This window comes from Protomyctophum parallelum, assembly GCF_964188405.1.
Source record: "Protomyctophum parallelum genome assembly, chromosome: 16".
Lineage (NCBI taxonomy): Eukaryota > Metazoa > Chordata > Actinopteri > Myctophiformes > Myctophidae > Protomyctophum > Protomyctophum parallelum.
In genome coordinates, this window is record NC_139711.1 from 15,187,710 (window position 1) to 15,210,413 (window position 22,704).

General features: G+C 43.5%; 1 protein-coding gene across 1 annotated transcript in view; it reads left to right on the forward strand.

The window, feature by feature from the left end:
- nrg2b (neuregulin 2b) overlaps positions 1-22,704 on the forward strand; it is a gene marked incomplete at both ends in the record, with an annotated part of 54,562 nt that overhangs the window by 20,868 nt on the left and 10,990 nt on the right. Inside the window, 6 exons of the mRNA XM_083786207.1 lie at positions 2,465-2,627; positions 5,020-5,138; positions 6,431-6,560; positions 14,292-14,350; positions 19,584-19,607; positions 22,436-22,538. Coding sequence (XP_083642333.1) covers positions 2,465-2,627; positions 5,020-5,138; positions 6,431-6,560; positions 14,292-14,350; positions 19,584-19,607; positions 22,436-22,538 — 598 coding nt within the window. The remainder of the gene's footprint in view (positions 1-2,464; positions 2,628-5,019; positions 5,139-6,430; positions 6,561-14,291; positions 14,351-19,583; positions 19,608-22,435; positions 22,539-22,704) is intronic.

The window sequence follows — 22,704 nt, forward strand, 5'->3', positions numbered from 1 at the left end:
CCGAGGTTTACCGTTAATGATCATCAGTATACTCAGATGTGTACTGAAAGTCTGAAACACCACACACAGAGTAAACTTGAGAAAGGAGTTCAACTTGGCTGAGTGCCGCAGTGGTATGTTGATGAACTGTCCTGTCGCTTTTGGAAGGTGGTTTTACTGCGTTTGGAAGCCATGTGAAATAATATTAAATAAAGCTATATGAAAAAGCGGTCTCTCCACCTACTTATTTTCCAGCTGCGGAAGACTGCTATATACTCACACCAGTCCTTCTAATGGTGCCGGTCCACGGCAGAATAATCTAATTTAGCCAAAGTGCAGAAATTTGGACTATATAGTTTCCAGCAACGTCTTGTCATAGATAGCCCCCTCTCTCTGATCTCCGCCCCCTCGCCGTGTTGTGGGGCAAACAGAACCATAGCTGAACAGTGTGAATGACTCGGTGTAAAATTACTCATTTGCCGACTAAAGATTGAACGGAAAACTAATGGAAAGACGAGGCTTGAGCTCAACATACGTACAAGCTATTAGGAAGAGAGCTTTATCTCCACAAAATCGGGGAATGGGATATTATGAACATACTCACACACAGAATGGAAAGATGATTTTGACAGCTACTGCCCCACGTTCAAGGCTACAAACTATTATACATATATATTATAAGAAGACTTTAACAAGATACAATACAATGTAGATCGGGTGCATGGTTTTTAACGGTTGAATCCGTTCATTGAAAATAGCTGATCTGCAAGCTCATGACCAGCTAGACACCCAATTAAAATAGAACCCTCATAGATTGTATAAACGTGTATGTGGCTTAATGAAATGACCAATGCTTGGCTGTTATGCATCCAGTTCTGTGCGCTGTCAGCCGTGCACATTAGCTTGATACTTGACTTGATTGTTTGATAGAAAGTCCAGACAATAAAGTCCGTCCTTCTGTTATGGCACAAGTATGAACCGAGCAAATCTGCACCATTAAAGTATAGTGTAATAGCATGGAAAAGTCACTGTTTACAAGCTCGTCATGTCACTCTAGCAAAGTGATTGATCTCTCCTAGGGTCCTACTTGCCCCACAACAAGGATGCGAGCTGGAAGCGAGAAATGTTTACGATATTTAGCTGGGCCCTATAGGACTCTTCAGGTTGTGTGGCAAAACATCTCAAGTCACACTCACAATGTCACATATAGAGCATGGGCTAGTCATACAACCAATCTGTAAATGGTGCATTTATATAGCGCCTTTATCCAAGGCGCTTTACAGAGATTTTGCATTACATTCACCCATTCACACCATAGACTGTCAAAAATATGGACAAAGCGTTCCCCGGGTCCAACATGAACGTAAAATGAAGCCTGTAATAATATGCTAATTCCTGATGTAAGTCGCCATCTTTGGTACCAGCTGGCCATTGGCTGGCTCCGTTTTGTATACCAGCTGGTCATTGGCTGCCCAGACAACGAGGCGGGACTTCCCCCCTTCTTCTCCGTTGGTTTTTATTTTGACTCGAGTGGGAGGGGAATCCCGATCATAGACTGTAATGGTAGCCACGCCCCTCAGAACATACGCGATGGTTTTTTTTCTTTATGGTCATTTTTTTAATTAATGGGACCATCATTTTCCAAAAAGAATATTATGACATTAGAAATGAGACTTTAAACTAGTGACTGGAAGAAGAAAGTATTCATGACCATGTTTATTAAGGTAATACAGTCTAGGTGAAGTTGGGCCAAAATACATGGGCCTCTATGGAGCTATGGGGCTTTTTGGGTCCGGTCCAGCGCCACAACAGGCCATTATATGAACTACCGATTTCAAATGAGGCTTCACGAAATATCTGGCTGACTGCCCCCCTGATTCACACACACATTCATACACCGATGGCAGCAGAAACCATGCAAGGCACCAACTAGCACATCGGGAGCAATTAGGGGTTCAGTGTCTTGCTCAAGGACACTTCGACAGTAACTCTGGAGGAGCCCGGGTTCGAACTGGCAACCTTACGGTTACCATCCAGGCACTCTACCCCTGAGCCACCGCCGCCCCCTGCGTCTCTGTCTCACATTACACACACACACGTGTGTGCGCGCCTGTGTGTGTGTGTGCTGTGCGCATGCGTGTGAATGCATCTTTGTGTGAATGCATCTTTCCAAACCAGCACTTGAGGTTATGATCCTGCTGCCATCTGAACCCTCTATACAGATCTTGTATACCACACACACACACACACACACACACACACACACACACACACACACACACACACACACACACACACACACACACAATTTCAATAATGTAGGCTTTGATTTTCTTACTCCCTTCCCTTCCCCTCCTCCATCCCCATTCTACTCTTCTTTTTCTTTCTCTCTCTCTCTCTCTCTCTCTCTCTCTCTCTCCCCCGCCCATGCCTCCCCTGTCCTTTTTTGGCCTGGCCTTCCTTGTCCTCTCTTCCCCCTATCCAGCCTCTGCTCCTAAGCTGCGGCACATGCAAGGTCAGTCTCTGATGGAGGGGGACAAGCTCTACGTGAAGTGCGAGGCGTCCGGGAACCCCGGGCCTTCCTTCCGCTGGTACAAGGATGGACACGAGCTTCAGAAGGGCCGAGACCTCAAGATCAAGACCAACAAGTGAGTCAGACCTTCCAAGGTGAAGCTCACAACATTATACTTTTTGTTTTGCTTGTTGAAAACGTGACGCATTGCGTTAGCCATGACTCGGAGCTTCAGCACCAGACCGCTGAGGCTAGGAAGGGTACATTCAGTCAGTGTGCCCCGGGCTGACGGGGACTCCTCAAATATGCCACATATGTGTTATAGATTAATATATTCATATATTGCTAAATATAGAATTATCCAGTGTGTTGTCAAACGGCACCGAGTTCCAAGCAACTCTCCTGCTCGCAGTGTTATTTCTTTCAGCAGAATTAGTCATCTAAATGGCAAAATCTCACTCTTTTAGTGTTTTAGTCTTAGTCACAATGCAATGTTAATTTTGCCAGAAAATATTTAGTCTAAGGGCTCCATTTTTGTTCGAGCTTTCTCAATACACAATTTGGGGATTTAGCACTAAAGTTGGTATTTTGGTTACCTGTCTAAATCCCTAAAACACCTCGGTTACCCATTACATTATGCATATGTGTGGTTTAATTAAACCAATCACCATACCACATGACATTGCCTTTAAGAGATCCCTTATCCGTTGCTCGTTTTTCTTTTTCTTCCCCACCCCACACAGAGCCAAGAACACTCGTCTTTTCATTGAGTCACAACTCGCTCAGATCTTGCTTGTTTCTAATATTTCAAAGTAATATGTTGTTATGGCTGGCCCAAAACCTATAACCAAAAACAACCAAACAAAAGAACAAGGGTGCTCTCCTGCGGCCACCCCTGCAGCCTGTGGATAAATGCAGATCTGAAGTGCTGTAAGAGCAGGTCTATTAAATAGTGTTTGGAGAGACAATGGCCAGGTGTCTCCCCTTCCACTAATCATCTCTGGCTCCACCCTCCAATCCAGCACTGCATTAGAATGGTTAAAGGCACAGCCACACACACAGAACCCCAGAGTAGACTAAAGGCCCAGGGGGCTTTCATTTGGTATATAGATTGTGCGTGTAGGCCATAGCTCATAGTGGTCTCTACGAAACGGTATCAAGCGAAAGTTCAGTAAATCAGATTAAACCCCATTTGCTGCGCTATGGGGTGATGAAACTGAATGAGCAAATGGAATCGTGCACACCGCACAATGCCTGGCACAAGCCAAATAACTTATTTGACTAAACAATAGAGTGTCACAGTCCCGCCCCATCGAGAGACCCGGAAAATAAATCGCCGTTCATTTTCCTCATAGGCATTTCTTAAAGTATTTATTTAAAGACGGTTACGCCGCGATCAAAGCCAACTCGGATCGTGACAAATCATGACAATGAACACAATATTTTGGGCCGATCAAATCATTAGAAAGAAGAAAATAAAGGCAGGACACAACACTATTTGTTTTGTTTTTCTTCTTCTTATTATTATTTGATCGGCCCAAAACATTTTGTTCATTGTCATGATTTGTCACGATCCGAGTTGGCTTTGTCCGCGGCGTAACCGTCTTTAAATAAATACTTTAAGAAATGCCTATGGGAAAAATGCATTGGGATTTATTTCCTGGGCCACTCGTTGTTCTGAAAGGGGGAGGGACTGCGACGCTCTATTATATAAAAACAATGGACACGAGGAAGTGTCAGGCACTCTGATTATAGGACAATTACAAAGAGATGCGTAGGAGAATAAGGAGAGATGACGCAGCCTGCACTACGCAGACATCTCCATGCAGGCCAGCTCTTTACCAAACTAATTTGGCATACGGTGCTTTTAAACTCCACTATCGCCTTCCCAAATGTGTGTGACCAAAATAGCAATTTAGGAGAAAGCGTGCCAGCACGCCCATGACCACACCGCTAGGCGCAAATACTGGTGTCGGCAAAATAGATAGCAGGTGACGCTGGACCAATATACCATTAAGGGACAGAGCAAGCTCCTATATTCGTAATTTTCGGGCAGCGGCTGACGGCAGCGACAAAAATGGAGCCTTCGTTTTTTTAATAAAACACAATTTAGTCTTAATCTAGTCTTAGTCGACTAAATATCAAAATCTTCTTTTAGTCTTTTAGTCTTAGTCAACAAAACGCCTAACCTACCACAGAGACACAGGACTAATGTACTTGTGTCATCATGGGTTTGAATCCTAACCATTGTCATCCACTAAACTCACTTTCTGTCCCTTGCCAATGAAGTATTAAAAAAAACAATGTAGCAAAGTATGGGCACCTCGGTTACTGTCAAATCATTCCTTGTTGATTTGGGACTGGACAGCTTCCATTTGATCGATTTAGCCACATGATCTAATAAGCAATGATTCTGTCCATACTATTTTGAAGAGCAGCGGCAGAAATGTACATGGAATGCGGTATCTGCGTATATTCTGAAAGCCTCTCTCTCTCTCTCTCTCTCTCTCTCTCTCTCTCTCATGAAGGAAAAACTCAAAGGTGCAGATCGGTCGTGTGCGTGTGGAAGACTCCGGCAACTACACATGTGTGGCAGAGAATTCGCTAGGACAAGAGAATGGAACGAGCATCATCAACGTCCAGATCTGTGAGCATCTGTCTGTCTGTCTGTCTGTCTTGTTGTGTCAGGATATGTATGAGGCCTAGTTCCTCTGGACAATTGGGGGAGCCGCCATAGCAAGACATCTGATATGACTTGATCCTTGGCGCGGTAGCAGTGGCCAGCAAAGATTGCTCTACGACGTGCTATGCTTGTTGTTGTTGGTGTCAGTTCACCATAGTCTGTAGTAGGCACATAGGCTACTCTCTGTGTGTGTGTGTGTGTGTGTGTGTGTGTGTGTGTGTGTGTGTGTGTGTGTGTGTGTGTGTGTGTGTGTGTGTGTGTGTGTGTGTGTGTGTGTGTGTGTGTGCGTGTGCGTGCGTGCATGCGACAAAGTCACAAATTGACAAGTAGGAACCAGTAGATTTTCAACACAGTATTATGGTGTTCTGTATATCAGCTGTAGGCGGCGGGCTCGTGCGTGTAGTACGTGCATGCACGCAACGTTATTAAAATGCAGTATACCGAAAAACAAAAACAAAGCACCATTACACTAGTACTGTATGTGCCAAGCCTTCTTCATCGTCCATGTCTCAGCACCATATAGCAGCAGGATCCTCGTGACATACATGGGCAGCTGCCTGGCGCCCGCATGCGGCCCGGAGGTTATTAGGATTACTGCTATATCATCATATGATTTCAGCTGTTACAATTCCAAACACACAAACATGACCCGCTTTACTTACTTCAGTCTATGTAGCTTAACAATACTAGTATTAAAATGTTATTGTCTTTTTTTATGTCCAATGTATTTGTATTTAGTTCATAAAGTTAACATAACTATAACTAAATGCATTTGAAATTATTGCTTTTCAGGATTCCTATTCAAAAATAGCAAAAGATAATTCAGTATTTCAATTCAAATATATAGTTTTGAGCTTGTAGATCGGCTATTTTTGCTACGACAGTAATATGCAATGTGGCCCTCTGGAGTGAGTGTGGAAATATAGTGGCCCTCGCCATCCTCAAAGTTGCCCAGTCCTGACATGAACTGATATCTTTGGATTTACATATTTACGTTACCGTGAACATGACATACTGTAAAGGCGCTATAAAGTCCTGATGAAAGTCAGGTGGTGCCGTGGGAGGAGAACGATATTTCCCCCCCCCCCCCCCCCAAAAAAGAAAAACGTTTGTGAACCCCTGATCCATCGTACCTATTTATAGATGTAGCTTTTTACAACCGCACACGACGACTGACTCACTTTTCCCATTCCTGCCAAGCTCATTTTCTTTCCATCCGTCCCATCTGTCCCTCTCTCTCTCTCTCTCCCTCCCAGTGACCACCACCACCACCACGGTGTCGCCAGCTGTGAGTCATACGCGGCGCTGCAATGACTCGGAGAAGGCCTACTGCGTCAACGGAGGAGACTGTTACTTCATACATGGCATCAACCAGCCGTCCTGCAAGTAAGTCAGCACTCTCGCTCTCTGGGCCTCTGGGCCGTCTTGCTGGCTTTCCTCCCTGCTTCCCACCTTCTCTCGCTCCGCTGTTTATTTGGTGTTTCTGTCTCTCAGTGGTGGAACGTAAACTGTAAGCACAGTTTACTCAAGTACTGTAGGCTACTTAAGTATATTTTGAGGTATTTGTACTTTACTTGAGTATTTCCAATTTACTCCATTACATTTATTTGAAAACTTTAGTTACTACTTTAGTTACTAGTTACAAAACATAGCTATAGTACACCAGTAAGACGCCCTGAGGGCGAGAAGCGCATCAGGTGTGGGAATTATTATTATATATTATTATTATTTTTTACATTTTCGGGCCGGGTAGGGCGTAAAATGTGTGCTAATTAGTAAGGCCAGGCGGGGCCCAGTTAGGGCCGGCCCCTAATGTTTTTTAGATCTCCATACATGGAGCTGACCTGTTCTGACATTCCATATGTTGATCCTTTCCCACCCGTCCTTCCTCTTCGATGTCTCATCATTCTCAGCGGGTGCAGTTCTTAGTTCAGACTAGTCATTGGTCCGACAAACGACAACCTACCTCAAACCCTAACCTAACCATAACCGCAAGCATGCATGTCGGATTAATGCTCCGTCGGAATTACGTGCGGATCCCGGATTTGATGAGGTCAGTGTCGTGATCTCCGTATATGGCCACATATGGAGCATGTCACGAGGCGTGACGGACTGACTGCGACCTACAGGCGCAATTAACCAATTCAGCCCTACAGTGTACATGTATATACATGTATGTATTTATACATTTCGGCCATTTGAAAATAGTAGGGCTGTGCCTTCTGTCTTTCTCTCGATCTGACTTCAACTACACGCACCACATATATTTATATCACACTCACGCACGCATGCATGCACGCACACACACAGGCGTGCACGCATACACCACATATCTTTATGTCGCACGCGCACACACACACCACATATCTTTATAGCACACACACCACATATCTTTATAGCTCGCACGCACGCACACACACACACACACACACACACACCACATATCTTTATAGCACACACACCACATATCTTTATAGCGCACACGCGCGCGCGCACACACACACACACACACACACACACACACACACACACACACACACACACACACACACACACACACACACACACACACACACACACACACACACACACACACACACACACACACACACACACACACACACACACACACACACACACACACACACACCTCCTCCAAGAGCCTCACTGTTACAGTTGCCGTCTATTCCGTTACATGCCTTTTGGTGAACAGTGAAATGCTTTGCAATGACACTTCCCAGAGGGAAATCCAGGGAGTTGAGAGCATGACATTGCATCGGCGGGTAGAATAATTAAGTCATAAATATGCATACTTTTTAGGATGTGTGAGGGTTGATATTTCCACCAACTGGCCCAGGTATATGAAATGGCTGCTGCAAGATGTCGATATGCTGTACTGCTAAAAGAAAAACAGTGGTTTTTCACACTATATGGGTCGTGGATTTTGCTCTGATCATTAGGTCAAGACCGTGTGGTTCATCGTGGTAGACATTTTTGTCTAAATTAATCTTTTGCCACAGACTTACAAAATGAGTGGCCAATAATTGCGACGTGATCACCAGTGTGGTTGCCGCGATGAGAGTCACACTTGCAAATTAACCAAGTTCGTACAACACATGGGTCTCCATGTGACTACCTGGATTCTCCATTATATGAAGATCACGACACTGACCTAAACCCTGGATAGCCATACATGGTGAAGACATAATATATGGAGCCGGCCAGCAACTCCACACCAGATTAATAGTTTTAACTCCTGTTTCTCAACTGTGCCGTATTAAGAAGCTCTGTTGTTTCAGCGCGACCTCTTACTGGTATTACGAGAAACACAAAGAGCTAGCCCTGAATGACCATAACAGGTCTGTAACTCTGGGAGTGTATAAATGGAACCAAATGGACCCCTTAACTCTCAGAGTTAAGGGGGTCGTCAAAAACATTTGAGGCGCACTATTACTAGTTGAACTCCAAATACGCCATAGTGTCGTAGTAAGTAAGTCATACCGAATGTTCAGAAGAAAACCTGGAGACTTGGCATTCAGTAATTGGGTATTATGATCAAAATAAGAACATTATAATGTGTAAAAAAGCAATTGCAATCAAAACAATTGCCACGGACAAGACCAAGCCTTTGCCACGGACATGTTGACGACCCCTGGTCACTCAGGACCCAATTCAATCAAAGAACGCATTCGTTCTGTACCCGTGACCCTGTCAGGACACCCCGAAAAGCACTTTGTGTTGATCTAGATTCTAGAGCTTTGCCAGAAAGCTCCTCAGTAGCTGTTGGGCTTTGTCATCCTTTGTTGGGCCTGTCTGCCGGAGTCAGAGGATAACGGGACATAAATAAAGAGCGCTGTCCGTGGACCGTCCATGCCGCTCGCTCAGCTCGCTCAGCTCCGAGAGATGTACACTCACCGGTTCACAAACAGTGAGTCAGGACCCATTTCTGGGTCGCAGACACATCTTTATGGGTCCCTTAATTTTTTTGTTTCCTACATCTTACATTCCTACATTTTTAATTGTCATCATTTCAAAAACATAAAAAAATATAAAACATGCCCAAAAATGCAATTAATTAAAAACATATTCAGTGATTTTTTTCTTCAGTAATTTCATGAAGAAATGAAAGAAGAATCTAAGACATTAGAAGACAAATGTTTAAGAAGTAGTGAAAATAGCCGATCTACAAGCTCACAGTGCGCAAATTAAAAAATCATGGCATTAGAAAAATTAAAATCACAATTTAGCACACTTTCCTCTCAGTATCATTTGTAGGCAACCATGGGATACAGTACACAAAGCAAAGGTTTGGTTAACTTAAGACCTACAGTAGTTAGACTACAGGGTCAGGGCTTGCTGCATGAGGTGAAGTATTGCATCCCAACCCATTTGCCATGCAGTCTCTTCTTCACAACGGCAGCTAACATTAACCTAATTGTGTTAAAGCTCACCAATAGCCAATAGCCATGCCTTGGCACACCTCGGTGTACGCACGCACACACAGCGTTAGCGCCTGCCAGCCACAGGCAACGCAACATTACATTGATTGAATTGTCACCCGTTATCACACTAAACGTTGATGACTCAGCACAATATCCATGGCCGTAATTGGTCTGTTCTCGGTTTGAGTGCAAAGGAAAGAGCACAATGAGACACAGGCTTTTGGTTCATTCAGAGGCTGGAAGAGGTGTACTTGTCTTCGGTGGTGGAAAAAGTACTCACATTTCTTACTTAAGTAAAAGTATCAATACTGGAATGTAGACATAATAATAAAATCTGTTACAAGTGAAAGCTGCAGGAATTCAAAATATACTTAAAAGTACTGGTATCAAAATGCAGTTAGTACTACAGTACTGATTATGCAGAACTTCCCGTTTCAAGATTTCAAATGTATAAAAGTGGTTAATGTATGTTTTGTACTAATCATCAAGTTAGTTACTGCGAGAGTGAGGTCTAGCCAACACCAACTCGGGATTCCTGGATCGCTGCCCTCCACAATTTCCTATACATGTAGTGGAGTAAGCATACAATATTTGCATCAAATAATTGAAAATCGGAAATACTCCAGTAAAGTAGAAATATCTCAAATGTGTACTTAAGTACAGTACTTAAGTAAATTTAAGTAAAGTTACTTGCCTGCTTCTCTTTTTTTCTCAGGAGGAAGAGTCAGTGGTTGGGGGGGGGGGGGGGGTGTTTGGGGGTGGCTGAGAAAGAATGAGGAATGAAAGGATCAACTGTAAAGACTCTGCTGACATAGCTCTGCTTCTGCTCCAACTATCTCCCTCTCTCTCTCTCCCCATCCCCTCCCCCCCCTCTTTCTCTCTCTCCATCACCCCCCCCCCCTCTTTCTCTCTCTACATCACCCCCCCCCCCCTCTTTCTCTCTCTCCATCACCCCCCCCCCCTCTCTCTCTCTCTCCATCACCCCCCCCCCTCTCTCTCTCTCCATCACCCCCCCCCTCTCTCTCTCTCCATCACCCCCCCTCTCTCTCTCTCCATCACCCCCCCCCTCATTCTCTCTCTCCATCACCCCCCCCTCCTTCTCTCTCTCCATCACCCCCCCCCCTCATTCTCTCTCTCCATCACCCCCCCCCTCATTCTCTCTCTCCATCACCCCCCCTCATTCTCTCTCTCCATCACCCCCCCCCTCTTTCTCTCTCTCCATCACCCCCCCCTCTTTCTCTCTCTCCATCACCCCCCCCCCCTCATTCTCTCTCTCCATCACCCCCCCCCCTCATTCTCTCTCTCCATCACCCCCCCCCCTCATTCTCTCTCTCCATCACCCCCCCCCTCCTTCTCGCTCTCCATCACCCCCCCCCCTCTTTCTCTCTCTCCATCACTCCCCCCGTCCTTCTCTCTCTCCATCACCACCCCCCCCCCCTCTTTCTCTCTCTCCATCACCCCCCCCCCCTTTCTCTCTCTCCATCCCCTCCCCCCCCCTCTTTCTCTCTCTCCATCCCCTCCCCCCCCCCTCTTTCTCTCTCTCCATCCCCTCCCCCCCCTCTTTCTCTCTCTCCATCCCCTCCCCCCCCTCTTTCTCTCTCTCCATCACCCCCCTCTCTTTCTCTCTCCATCCCCTCCCCCCCCCCTCTTTCTCTCTCTCCACCCCCCCCCCCCCCCTCCTTCTCTTCCCTCTCTTCATCCTGCTCTATTTATAGCTCTGTGGTAAATTGCTGAGTGGTCAGAAGTGAGTCTTCTGAGGGTTTTTGCTGTAATTGATTCAAAATGCAAGTTGTCTGGTTGGTGGTGAAAGGATGCCCACCCGGGGTTTTGTGAACAGTGAAGGCTGCATGGATGAAGGCTCTCTTTTGTTTTGCACGTTATTCATTAATACGTTGGACAAAGTATGTGAATTAAATCATTGTAGTTCCAACACAGAATAGAGGGTATGTGCATGCCGAAAGTGAGTGGCAAAGTGAGTTTAATGTCGTTTAACGTAGTTTAATGCAATCAGATCTGGCTTTTCTGTTTGGATGGATGGGCTGTCATCAAGGCTAATGAGCGACGGCTCATTAGAGACCTGATAATCGTAACAATGTGATTCACGAGGTTTTGGAACTATTGTAAGTTGATTCTGTTTGTGATTTACCTGATTCCAACTATTACCTTTTTTATAAATATATTTTCTTGAAGGCTTTAAATCCCAGATGAAGTCAAGACAAAGAACCATTTAAGCCCATAATTTATTCTGACCTCTCTCCAAAAGCCAGAGCTGTCCTGACCCCTTATCCATGCTTTGTAAATGATGGATAGTTAGTATGGACTAAAATGGTTCTTCGTCTAAACTCTTCAGTTATTGCAATAGCTAATCGGTTAAGCTTATGAGTCAGATGCAATTTCAGACATTCAAGCACTCTGCTGGGCAGATTTTTGAGGGGCGCTATAGCCTTCCATCCATAATGCATGGCTTTCCAAAGTTACGTCATGTGGCAGCCAAGTCTATGGACTTTTAATGTTTGTTCAGAGCCTTTTTTAACAAAAAAACATCTGCCAGACAAGTCTATGGACTTTAATGTTTGTTTGGGGCAGGTATGATGTCATTCGTTTGCCAGCCATGTCTATGGACAAATTAGACATTAATGTTTGTTGGGTGCAGTAAATGACAATGCAAGATGTCATCTGACTGATAAATTACTGCCCTGGCTGCGCCCCTCACTTCACACAAGTGTGGTTTTTGAGGGGCGCTAGCCCCTCCTATGCCCAGCAGCCCATAGCAATGATTTGAATGATTCATTCCATACTTTTATTTTTAAAGGAATACTATATAGGCAACTTGTAGTGTTTTGTACAAGGAAGTAGTGTTGGTTATAAATTCAAACGTAGCTCTGCCCCTCCACTCCAGCCCCCTCCCCCCGCTTCTCCCAATTTTCAATGTAATTAGATGGGCCAATTAGCCCCTTTTTTGGATGTCAGTCATGTCACAGCCACTTTTACTTATCAATAGCATCTTCCAGTCACTCTTATTTTGTTTTATTGTTTAATAGTCGTTTCTAAACGCTAAGCATGACATGGGCTACAGTCAGTCAGTCATACATACATTAGACTCGGTTAGACCCAAATCGGACATCAGAGGTATGTATTACATTCGATCACATTACGGTGATTATATAAAACGTAATTCTTCTTCTTGGGAGGGGCAGTACCTGTGTGCTACGTGCACCCTTACACTGTTATTTGCTAGAACGCTGCTTTAAAAAACAAATATATATTCAAAGATTTGTACAAATTACCGGTATGTATTGTAGACTAACCTACAAACAGCCTGTGTAGGCTGTCTACCACAGTTCAGCAGTGCAGATTACAACGCAATTATTATTATTAAAGGAGACAAAATAAATGTCTTCCATTCTGATAAACATTCCTTCTGTTGACATGCTTTTTCAATGAAATAAGATTAAGACGGTTATTGTGTACTCACTACTCAGCCCTTATGGTAGGCCTACAGGAGTGTGGGAGTTTTGTCATTGTTACAATTATTCATATCTAAGAAATGCATTCCTAGTTTAGTTTAAAGATCACGCTCTGTTGAAGAGGTTTGTGAGGGTGTGTCAGACACACCAGCCATAGAGTAGATCAGTGGTTTTCAACATGTGGGCCGGGGCCACACTAGTGAGCCCAAATAATTGAATATAACATTGATATATGTTCACTGTGATACTTCTAAATTAGCTTAAAGTATATCTGACCACTTAACAAGTGGGCCCGATCCAGAAAAGGTTTTGAGACTTGAGAACCACTACTCTGTTTCCCAAACATTGGGTCGGGACCATGGAGTATTTCATATAGGATTAAAAAAAAAAGGAAAATCAATCAAGCATACTTCGAAAGAAGAATCTGAGAAAAATCTTAAGAAATTCCATAAATAAGACTTAGTGAAAATAGCCGTAGATCAGCAATTTTCACTAGTCTGGGTCCCGGGGAAACTCCAGCCAATAGGTTTGGGAATAACTGCGACCAGATGTGTGATCTCTTCTAGTGACATCTGCATAGGGCAGATGTGAGCCACATGACAGGGATGATATCACTGTATCTCTCTCTCTCTCTCTCTCTCTCTCTCTCTCTCTCTCTCTCTGTGTGCAATGAGTTATTTTCGATAAGCTTTTTGGTTGACTCTTTTGGACACAGACCTTTTACTTGGACACCTTTTACTTGTGTAACAATATGTTGTTATATATGCTGTTATTGCTACGTTTTACTTCTTACTCCTTCCACTAAACCAGTTTCTAGCACATTCTCTCTGCTGTCTCACTGTATTCGTCTCACCCTCCGTCTCGGCTAAATTACATTTAAAATGTAATTTAGATGTTATTGTAATGTGGACAGATGCTACAGCCTAGGTCCATTGTTTACCTGGTATGCTACAGTTTCACTTTCAATGTACAGATTATTCTTTTTGATAGTGTAATGTTTAGACTGATTGCTAGGTTCATTGTTTACCTGGTTTCAATGTACACATTATTATTTTTGATAGTATATGTTTAAGTCGCTTGTGGATAAGAACGTCCGCACTAAGTGCCTAAATTGTAAATTGTATGTGCGTCTCTCTCTCCATCCTACTTTTCTTTGTCTTCCCCTGTCCTCTGTCCTCCCCCCCCCCCCCTTGTCCTCCCTCTACCAGGTGTCCTAATGACTATACGGGGGACCGCTGTCAGAATTCCGTCATGGCCGGCTTTTACAGTACGTCCACTCCACTCCCGTCTGTGTCTTTTCCACTGGGATAGTAAGCAGTTGTTCTCAACCTGTGGGTCAAAACACCCAGGGGGGTCCCCACATGATTTTAGGGGTGGGTCTCAGATTGTAAAACCTCAAAAAGAAAAGAAGTGGTCGGAAAAAAGGGCAATTTCTTCATCCAAAGTAACAAACTATACCATAAACTATACTATCAAAAAAAATTCAAAAATTGGCCAAATTGTCAAATAATATAAAATTGTGAAAATAGCTGATCTCGCCTCGCATTGTGAGCTAGTAGATCTGCTATTTTCACAATATTTATCTGTGAGAACCGAGGCAAACAAAATGTAATGCCTCAACTCCAACAATTCCAAGTGCTTATCAGGGTGGGGGGCTCCCCAGTTCAAATATGATTTGGGGCGGTCACAGGCTGAAAAGGTTGAGAGCCACTGGGATAGTGCATGCCGTGCTAGAGGGGTTGGATGGAGGGGAGCACTGTGGCTGTGTGTATGCAGTGGTGGACAAGTGGTTTACAAATTCCTCAGTAGTTTTTACACTTCCAAGATGTTTTTAAAAAATGTTCAAAATCAGCAGATGTACAAGCTTTGTGCCGTGCTGTGAGCTTGTGGATCTGCTATCTTTTTTAAAGCCGACGCAAAAATCTAAAATGACACAGATGCTTCCCCGGGGTTTTAGTATTAAAGAGATTACTCCCCCCGTGGAGACTGGAATTCATGGGTATTCTTTTGTGTTTTTGTCGCATTCCTAAGCTAGACAATAATTCGATGACCAGCAGTAGTTCCCTAGCCTTGTTTCCAGCCTGATTCGCTGCGTTCCATGATTTATTTTGGGCCAAAACAAACAACGGAATGCAGCGAATCAGGTTCCCTCATAGTTCCCTGTGAAGAGTCACAAATGAGACTCTTTGGTACTACAGAGCGTCGCAGTCCCACCCCCGACGAGGGCCAATGAGACTCTTTGGTACTATAGAGCGTTGCAGTCCCACCCCTGACGAGGGCCAATGAGACTCTTTGGTACTATAGAGAGTCGCAGTCCCACCCCTGACGAGGGCCAATGAGACTCTTTGGTACTATAGAGCGTCGCAGTCCCACCCCCGACGAGGGCCAATGAGACTCTTTGGTACTATAGAGCGTCGCAGTCCCACCCCTGACGAGGGCCAATGAGACTCTTTGGTACTACAGAGCGTCGCAGTCCCACCCCTGACGAGGGCCAATGAGACTCTTTGGTACTACAGAGCGTCGCAGTCCCACCCCTGACGAGGGCCAATGAGACTCTTTGGTACTACAGAGCGTCGCAGTCCCACCCCCGACGAGGGCCTGTTCGTTCTCCCAGACATTTCAAAAAGTATTTATTACACAATGTTTTTTTCTTCTTACTAATTATTTGATCGGCCCAAAACATTGTGTTTATAGTCATGTTTTGTCACAGTAAGAGACGTAAACATCTTTAAAGGTTTTATGACATTCATTTTCATTTTTTCTTTTAGGTTTTATGACCTCAATTACACCCAAAAAACCTGAACTTTGAACATTCAGTGGATTTTCTGTGGTCTGAAGTTTTCTTTGGGTTTTTTTGGGCCTTTTGAGCTACAATGAAAACAGGCAACACAGTGAAACAGTGACATCTGCTGGCAAATCCCATTGACATATATGGGATTTGCAGTAAGTGATGTTGAGATGTTGTGATGACTTACTGCCGGCAAATCAGAGCACCTGTTTGAGCCAGAAAACCCAGATCACAGAAAATCTACTGAATGTTAAAAGTTCATGTTTTTTGGGTGCAATTGAGATTAGAAAACCTAAAAAAAACAAGAACAATTCCAAAACCTTTTTTTTAATGTCACAATCCCTTTAAAGAAATGCTTTTTGAAACATCTATGGAAAAGATTTATGGAGAATTATTTCCTGGGCTTTAAAAGGGCTTTAAAAGGGTCGTTATAAAAGGACTATAGGGCGACACTCTATAGTCCTTACTTGAATACTTTAAAAGCATGTATGTTTAAATACTTTAAAATATTTTTTAAAGCAAGTAACTTAAACTAATTTGACTCAGCAACTTTCACTCGTAATAGAGTAATATTTAACCAGGAGTATATACTTTGACTCGAGTACAAGGGTTGAGAACTTTGTCCACCACTGTTTGCGTGTGCGTGTGTGTGTGTGTGTGTGTGTGTGTGTGTGTGTGTGTGTGTGTGTGTGTGTGTGTGTGTGTGTGTGTGTGTGTGTGTGTGCGCGCCTAGTGTAGGTGTGTGCAATTTTTGTGTTCTAGTGTGAGTCTCTGCATGCCTCCATGCCCCCCCTTTCCCTGTGTTCTTTGTTCTACAGGTTAATGCGTTGGAATTGTCGCCATTCCAATGCATTAACCTGCGTATAAACTTACACAAATAACACAATATAATTGCCTATACTTGTTAAGACTTCATCAAGACCCACACATAACCCAGCTCTCCTAGGATAACATCCTATTAAAGAGACACTTTTATATAATAATAATAATAATAATGTAATATATTAATATTATTATGGGAGACACTATCTGTTCCTCCTTTATATCTAATGTAACTCTCCAATAGTATAATTTATGTGCTTAAAATAAAATATTTCCACGAGGCAATCTGCAGGGTAATATGCTGGAATAAGGCCAGTGCATTATGATGGCATGTGGCTGAGTGCAGCTTGAATGGTTTTATAATATAGTTGTCCTCCGATACCCTCGATGAGTGTGCTGCGTTTTACTCATTGCTTTGCAGTATACTTGTAGATGGGGCATGTGTGTCATTTGCAGTACTTGTAGATGGGGCATGTGTGTCATTTGCAGTACTTGTAGATGGGGCATGTGTGTCATTTGCAGTACTTGTAGATGGGGCATGTGTGTCATTTGCAGTACTTGTAGATGGGGCATGTGTGTCATTTGCAGTATACTTGTAGATGGGGCATGTGTGTCATTTGCAGTATACTTGTAGATGGGGCATGTGTGTCATTTGCAGTACTTGTAGATGGGGCATGTGTGTCATTTGCAGTACTTGTAGATGGGGCATGTGTGTCATTTGCAGTACTTGTAGATGGGGCATGTGTGTCATTTGCAGTACTTGTAGATGGGGCATGTGTGTCATTTGCAGTACTTGTAGATGGGGCATGTGTGTCATTTGCAGTACTTGTAGATGGGGCATGTGTGTCATTTGCAGTACTTGTAGATGGGGCATGTGTGTCATTTGCAGTACTTGTAGATGGGGCATGTGTGTCATTTGCAGTACTTGTAGATGGGGCATGTGTGTCATTTGCAGTACTTGTAGATGGGGCATGTGTGTCATTTGCAGTACTTGTAGATGGGGCATGTGTGTCATTTGCAGTACTTGTAGATGGGGCATGTGTGTCATTTGCAGTACTTGTAGATGGGGCATGTGTGTCATTTGCAGTACTTGTAGATGGGGCATGTGTGTCATTTGCAGTACTTGTAGATGGGGCATGTGTGTCATTTGCAGTACTTGTAGATGGGGCATGTGTGTCATTTGCAGTACTTGTAGATGGGGCATGTGTGTCTTTTTACTATACTATTCATTTGTTATTTTTTTAACCAGCACACAGACATAAAGGGTGTTCAATAGCATTGATAAATAGAAAATAAAAACCTACAAAATGGAGTTACAAGTATAGTGGTTTTCTCCCGACAGCAAGGAATTATCCAACAATGACAAATTGACAATATAGTGCAACACAGTGGGTGTTGCTGCTTGCTAGCATCATAGTGATGATTCTTGTAATGTAAGATTACTTTAGAAGGTATAGCATCATAAGACTAGAGTATTTAACATGTAAACAAACTCTTAGCAATCAAGTTCATGCACACATACCTGTGAACTAAATATCACTGGCCCTGCAATCACAAGATGGGAGGAATTTCACTTGGCCTGTCTAAAGTACAGAGTTTACATTGAGCACACCTAAACCTAACCTTAACCCATGTCTAACCAATGACTAGTTTAAACTAAGTATGCACCCCTACAGTAGAGGCTCCACCATCATCAAGGTCAAGTGATTCTCAAACATTGTAACTTCAAGCATATGCACTAGCCCTTAGTGCATTGGGGCCACTTTGCGACTCCAAACTACATTGTAAAATCCTCAGAGTGCAAGTGTTCATTTGGTTCCAAGCTATCAATCATGCACTGCAGCTGGGGATTCCCTGCAACCCCCCTCAAACAAAGACCCTGGTTGTCCCCGCGGGTCCCACCTTGAAAACCAGCGGGGCTGAACAATGTCAACGACGGACAATGTGTGATTTTATCTTGCATCGTGATGCTATTTTTCAATGAGTTGAAATGATTCGGCTGTTTGAAATCCATGTTGATTCGTCACTGCCTGTTTCACTTCTGATGCCAAACAATTAAGCACAATCAAAGCATATTTTCTCGACTGGGAGATTTACTGCGTTAACTTTTACAATGATTGGATTTGGTCTTGCTGGCAACTCTATCCATGGGTAGCATTGCACACAAGCCATAAAAGAATGTCCTATTGAGAATGCAGTGATGATTTCTTTGAAGATGATGAGCATGAGAAAGATCAGTATGCAGCAGTAGTGGAGCAAACTGATTTAAAGGAAGTACTCTGTAATCAATGTGATTTGATTGAACCCAACTAGAAACCACGATTAAAATTGTATATTTGCAGGACATGTCCCACCATACACACGCACGCACTCACTCACTCACTATTGCTGTGCCAGTTTCATTGACTGTACTGTGTTTTTATGTTGAAGAGTAACTCACTGCTATGTTATTCTTTGTTCTTGTGTTGAAATTATTTGTCTTTTTTTTGTATTTTTCTTTCTGTTATATCGTTTACTCCAGAAATGAGGTCTAGTAAATATAGCAGTAAGTGATGTGGCTTTTTGTCTGTCTCTGCCTTTGCATGTATTTTCCTGCCTGCCTCCCTCTCTTTCCAACTCTTTATCTTTATTTAGTTCGTTCTCCCCCCCTCCCCCCCCCCCCTATTTCTATTTATTATTTGATTTGATTTATTTATTTTACTTTATTGTCAATTATGGGGGTCGCAGAGCTAAGGCTGCCTGCATAGTCTGTCTGTTACTGGAAGGTACACCTGTCAATCGCAGTGATGTCACCGACAGCACTCATTTCCTGGTACAGTGGGACTAATATATCTGACCGTGATATATCTGTCTTTTTCCCTTTTAACATGACGTCGTTCTGCATTGGCAGAGCTTCTTGGAATTGAATTTATGGGTATGGAACATTATTATTAATTTTGCTGTACAATGACTTAAGATTTTGCTGAGAGTCTCTCACAGTCACGCATTATTGTGCCATCTCCCCTTTAAAAACCAATAACTGGGTCTCTCTCAACCTCTCTCTCTCTCTTGTCCCTGCCCACTAACCTGGTTTTAAATAACCCTGTCTGCCCCCCCCCAACCCGCGCCCCCCTTCTCTGCAAGTCTGCATGCACTCCTTTCACAATCTGAAAGTAATCTGCAGAACACACTGAAAAGGAGACAAAACAATTACTGTTGTTTTACAGTTTAGTCTGTTGACTAAGACACTAGTGTATGTAAATACACATTGTGAATACAAATGTGCCGATTAACTGCGGCTATTTTGAAATCCTGAGGATGTATGACCATTCGTCCTCAGAAAATAGCCGTGATGAACTATCTAATTGGAATCGGCATTGCACACAGCGATAAATCAACTGACCGCGTGCAGAAGCTGCAGAAGCTTTTCACCAAACCGAATCGCCAAAAGATAGCAGAGGCCTGCGCCACCCTGGCCGTCCTCATTCTGCCCTTGATTGACTCGGGAGCTGGCCTGTCCTAAATCAAAAGGCGTCTCTCTGGCTCCGTTAAGCTGGCAAGCAAAAGCCTCCCTATGTCCCCCTCCTATCTGCATCAGTACCCTGTGACACTCACACAATGCCAGGCTGAGGCTCTGGAAGACTTGTCAATCCCTACAGACGCCCTTTATTTAGCAACCCCCCCTTCCTCACCCCCAATCTATTTTAGCACCCATCCCCCCCCTCCCCCCCCCCCCCCCCCACACACACACACACACGCACGCACGCACGCAAGCACACTCACACACAGACACAGACCACACTTCCAGTGGCGTGCCGAGAAGAGTTTGAAATAGGGGTTTGAGGGCACAACAGCTGCACAGATCGCCATAAGGAAATGTTGGTCTACAAAATGTAAAATATAAGCCCCTCGGTGCTGGGAATGTACTGTACAGGATTATGCTACAGGTTTTGCAACTGTTGTGGGACCCAATTAGAAATCTAAGAATAGTTCCTTCTCTAACTGAGCACAAACTTAAATGCTGTTAATCACTGTTACACCGTTTTGACCGCCACTTTCCATTTGATCCCACCACCTCTCTGCAATGAGCGCTAATGAAACGTCTTCCTAATAACATACGAGGAACAAATTGACATAAATCAAACAAAATGTGTTACCACCTGTTGATTGCGGGCAACTGTAAACCACAGGTGTGTTCACGAAACTGAGAATAAACATTCAAACACAATTATTACAAGAGAGTGTTTAAAGAAAGAGAGCTGGCAATAACCATGTCAACCTAAACTGTCCAATCAGTATCAGGCATATTGAAAAAAGACAATCTGAGGCCAATGATATTGCAGATTTAGCATGACCCTCCTTGTAGACACGCCCCTGGATGTGCTCTTCCCTCCCAAACCACCTTCTTACTGTCTCTTCTCCATCTCCCTTTTTTCCCCCTTTTATTTGTTCCTTCTTTCCCAGTGACCTGTCTGTTGCTCCCTTCTGTCATTGTATACTGTTGCACCATTTACCATCCTGGCACAGAGCGTTGTCACCACAGTGAGCCCAGAAACCCCACCGGGAAACGAGAAAAAAAAGAAAAGAAAAGAAAAACACCCATAAGGTTGGGTAATATTTCAGAGAGTGTCTGCGAGAGAGGCTGCGAGAGCTTATAGATCACTATAAATGCTTGTAAATGTTGTCAGCAGGTTCAGATGAACTCAACCACATCAAGACACTGCATGTGAGTGAAAAGGAAAACCTATATGAAACAGTGCTGCCTGCACTGTAAACATGCACCATTTCATACATATGAACAAATCAATGGCATTTTTGGCACTGTTTTCTAGTTTTTACCTATTTTCTAAGTACTATTGTGACCTATTTTGTATTTGGGGGGGGGGGGGGGGGGGGTTGTCAATACCAACCCATTCTCGTAACCCCCCTTAAGCCACTGTGGTGTTAACAAACTGTTTGGTTTTTATTTCATTCCATGTGTACAGGCATGAGTTCACGGCCCTCTGCCGTGCCCTCTTGGGCATTCCATTCCCATCATAAATAAAGTGATGCATGTAGGGACACAGTAGTATGATTTAGAGACCTTATCCTACATCGTCAAACTCGGGGTGTTGTTAACCCTCCTAGTATGAGGTGAAAGGCTACCAGTCAATAGCGCGGCATAGAACTTGCGTCTCTTTTATACATAATATCGAGAGATATTGTTAGCATTAATATACTGTATTATAATAGCTCACTATGTCATAGCAATGTTATGCCCGGCTATATGGCAAGTGAGTGGGAGTTGTTTTAGGAACGGTGTCATAGGAGATATAGAAGATAATGGTGGGAGAGATTACTTTTTGTTGTCATTTGTGTCAATAGAATAGCACTCATGCATCTGTGTGTGTGTGTGTGTGTGTGTGTGTGTGTGTGTGTGTGTGTGTGTGTGTGTGTGTGCGCGCGCGCGTGCGTGTGTGTGCATGTCTGCCTGCTCCTGTCTTTATACCTGTGTGAATGCATACATGTGTGCATACATGTGCATGCATGACTGTGTATCTGTGTATCGTTTGTGTGCGTGTGCACGTGTATGTATGTATGTATGTATGTATGTATGTATATATGTATGTATGTATGTATATATGTATGTATGTATGTATGTATGTATGTATGTATGTATATATATATATGTATGTATATATATATGTATGTATGTATGTATGTATGTATGTATGTATGTATATATGTATGTATGCATGCATGCATGTACATTTGCGTCCACAGAGGCGGAGGAACTCTACCAGAGAAGGGTTCTGACCATCACAGGCATCTGTGTGGCCCTGCTGGTGGTTGGCATTGTGTGTGTCGTGGCCTACTGCAAAACTAAGTAAGTTATATGTTTGTGCTATAAGACACAACTAAATCACATTATACATTATTGTCACGGTGCTAACGGAACTCGGCTAAAGCCTCGTTCCTACAGCAACGCTGTCGTGCTAATAATCATGGTAAAACACACCCTCTCGTGTAATATTGCTTCATTCACACTTCCC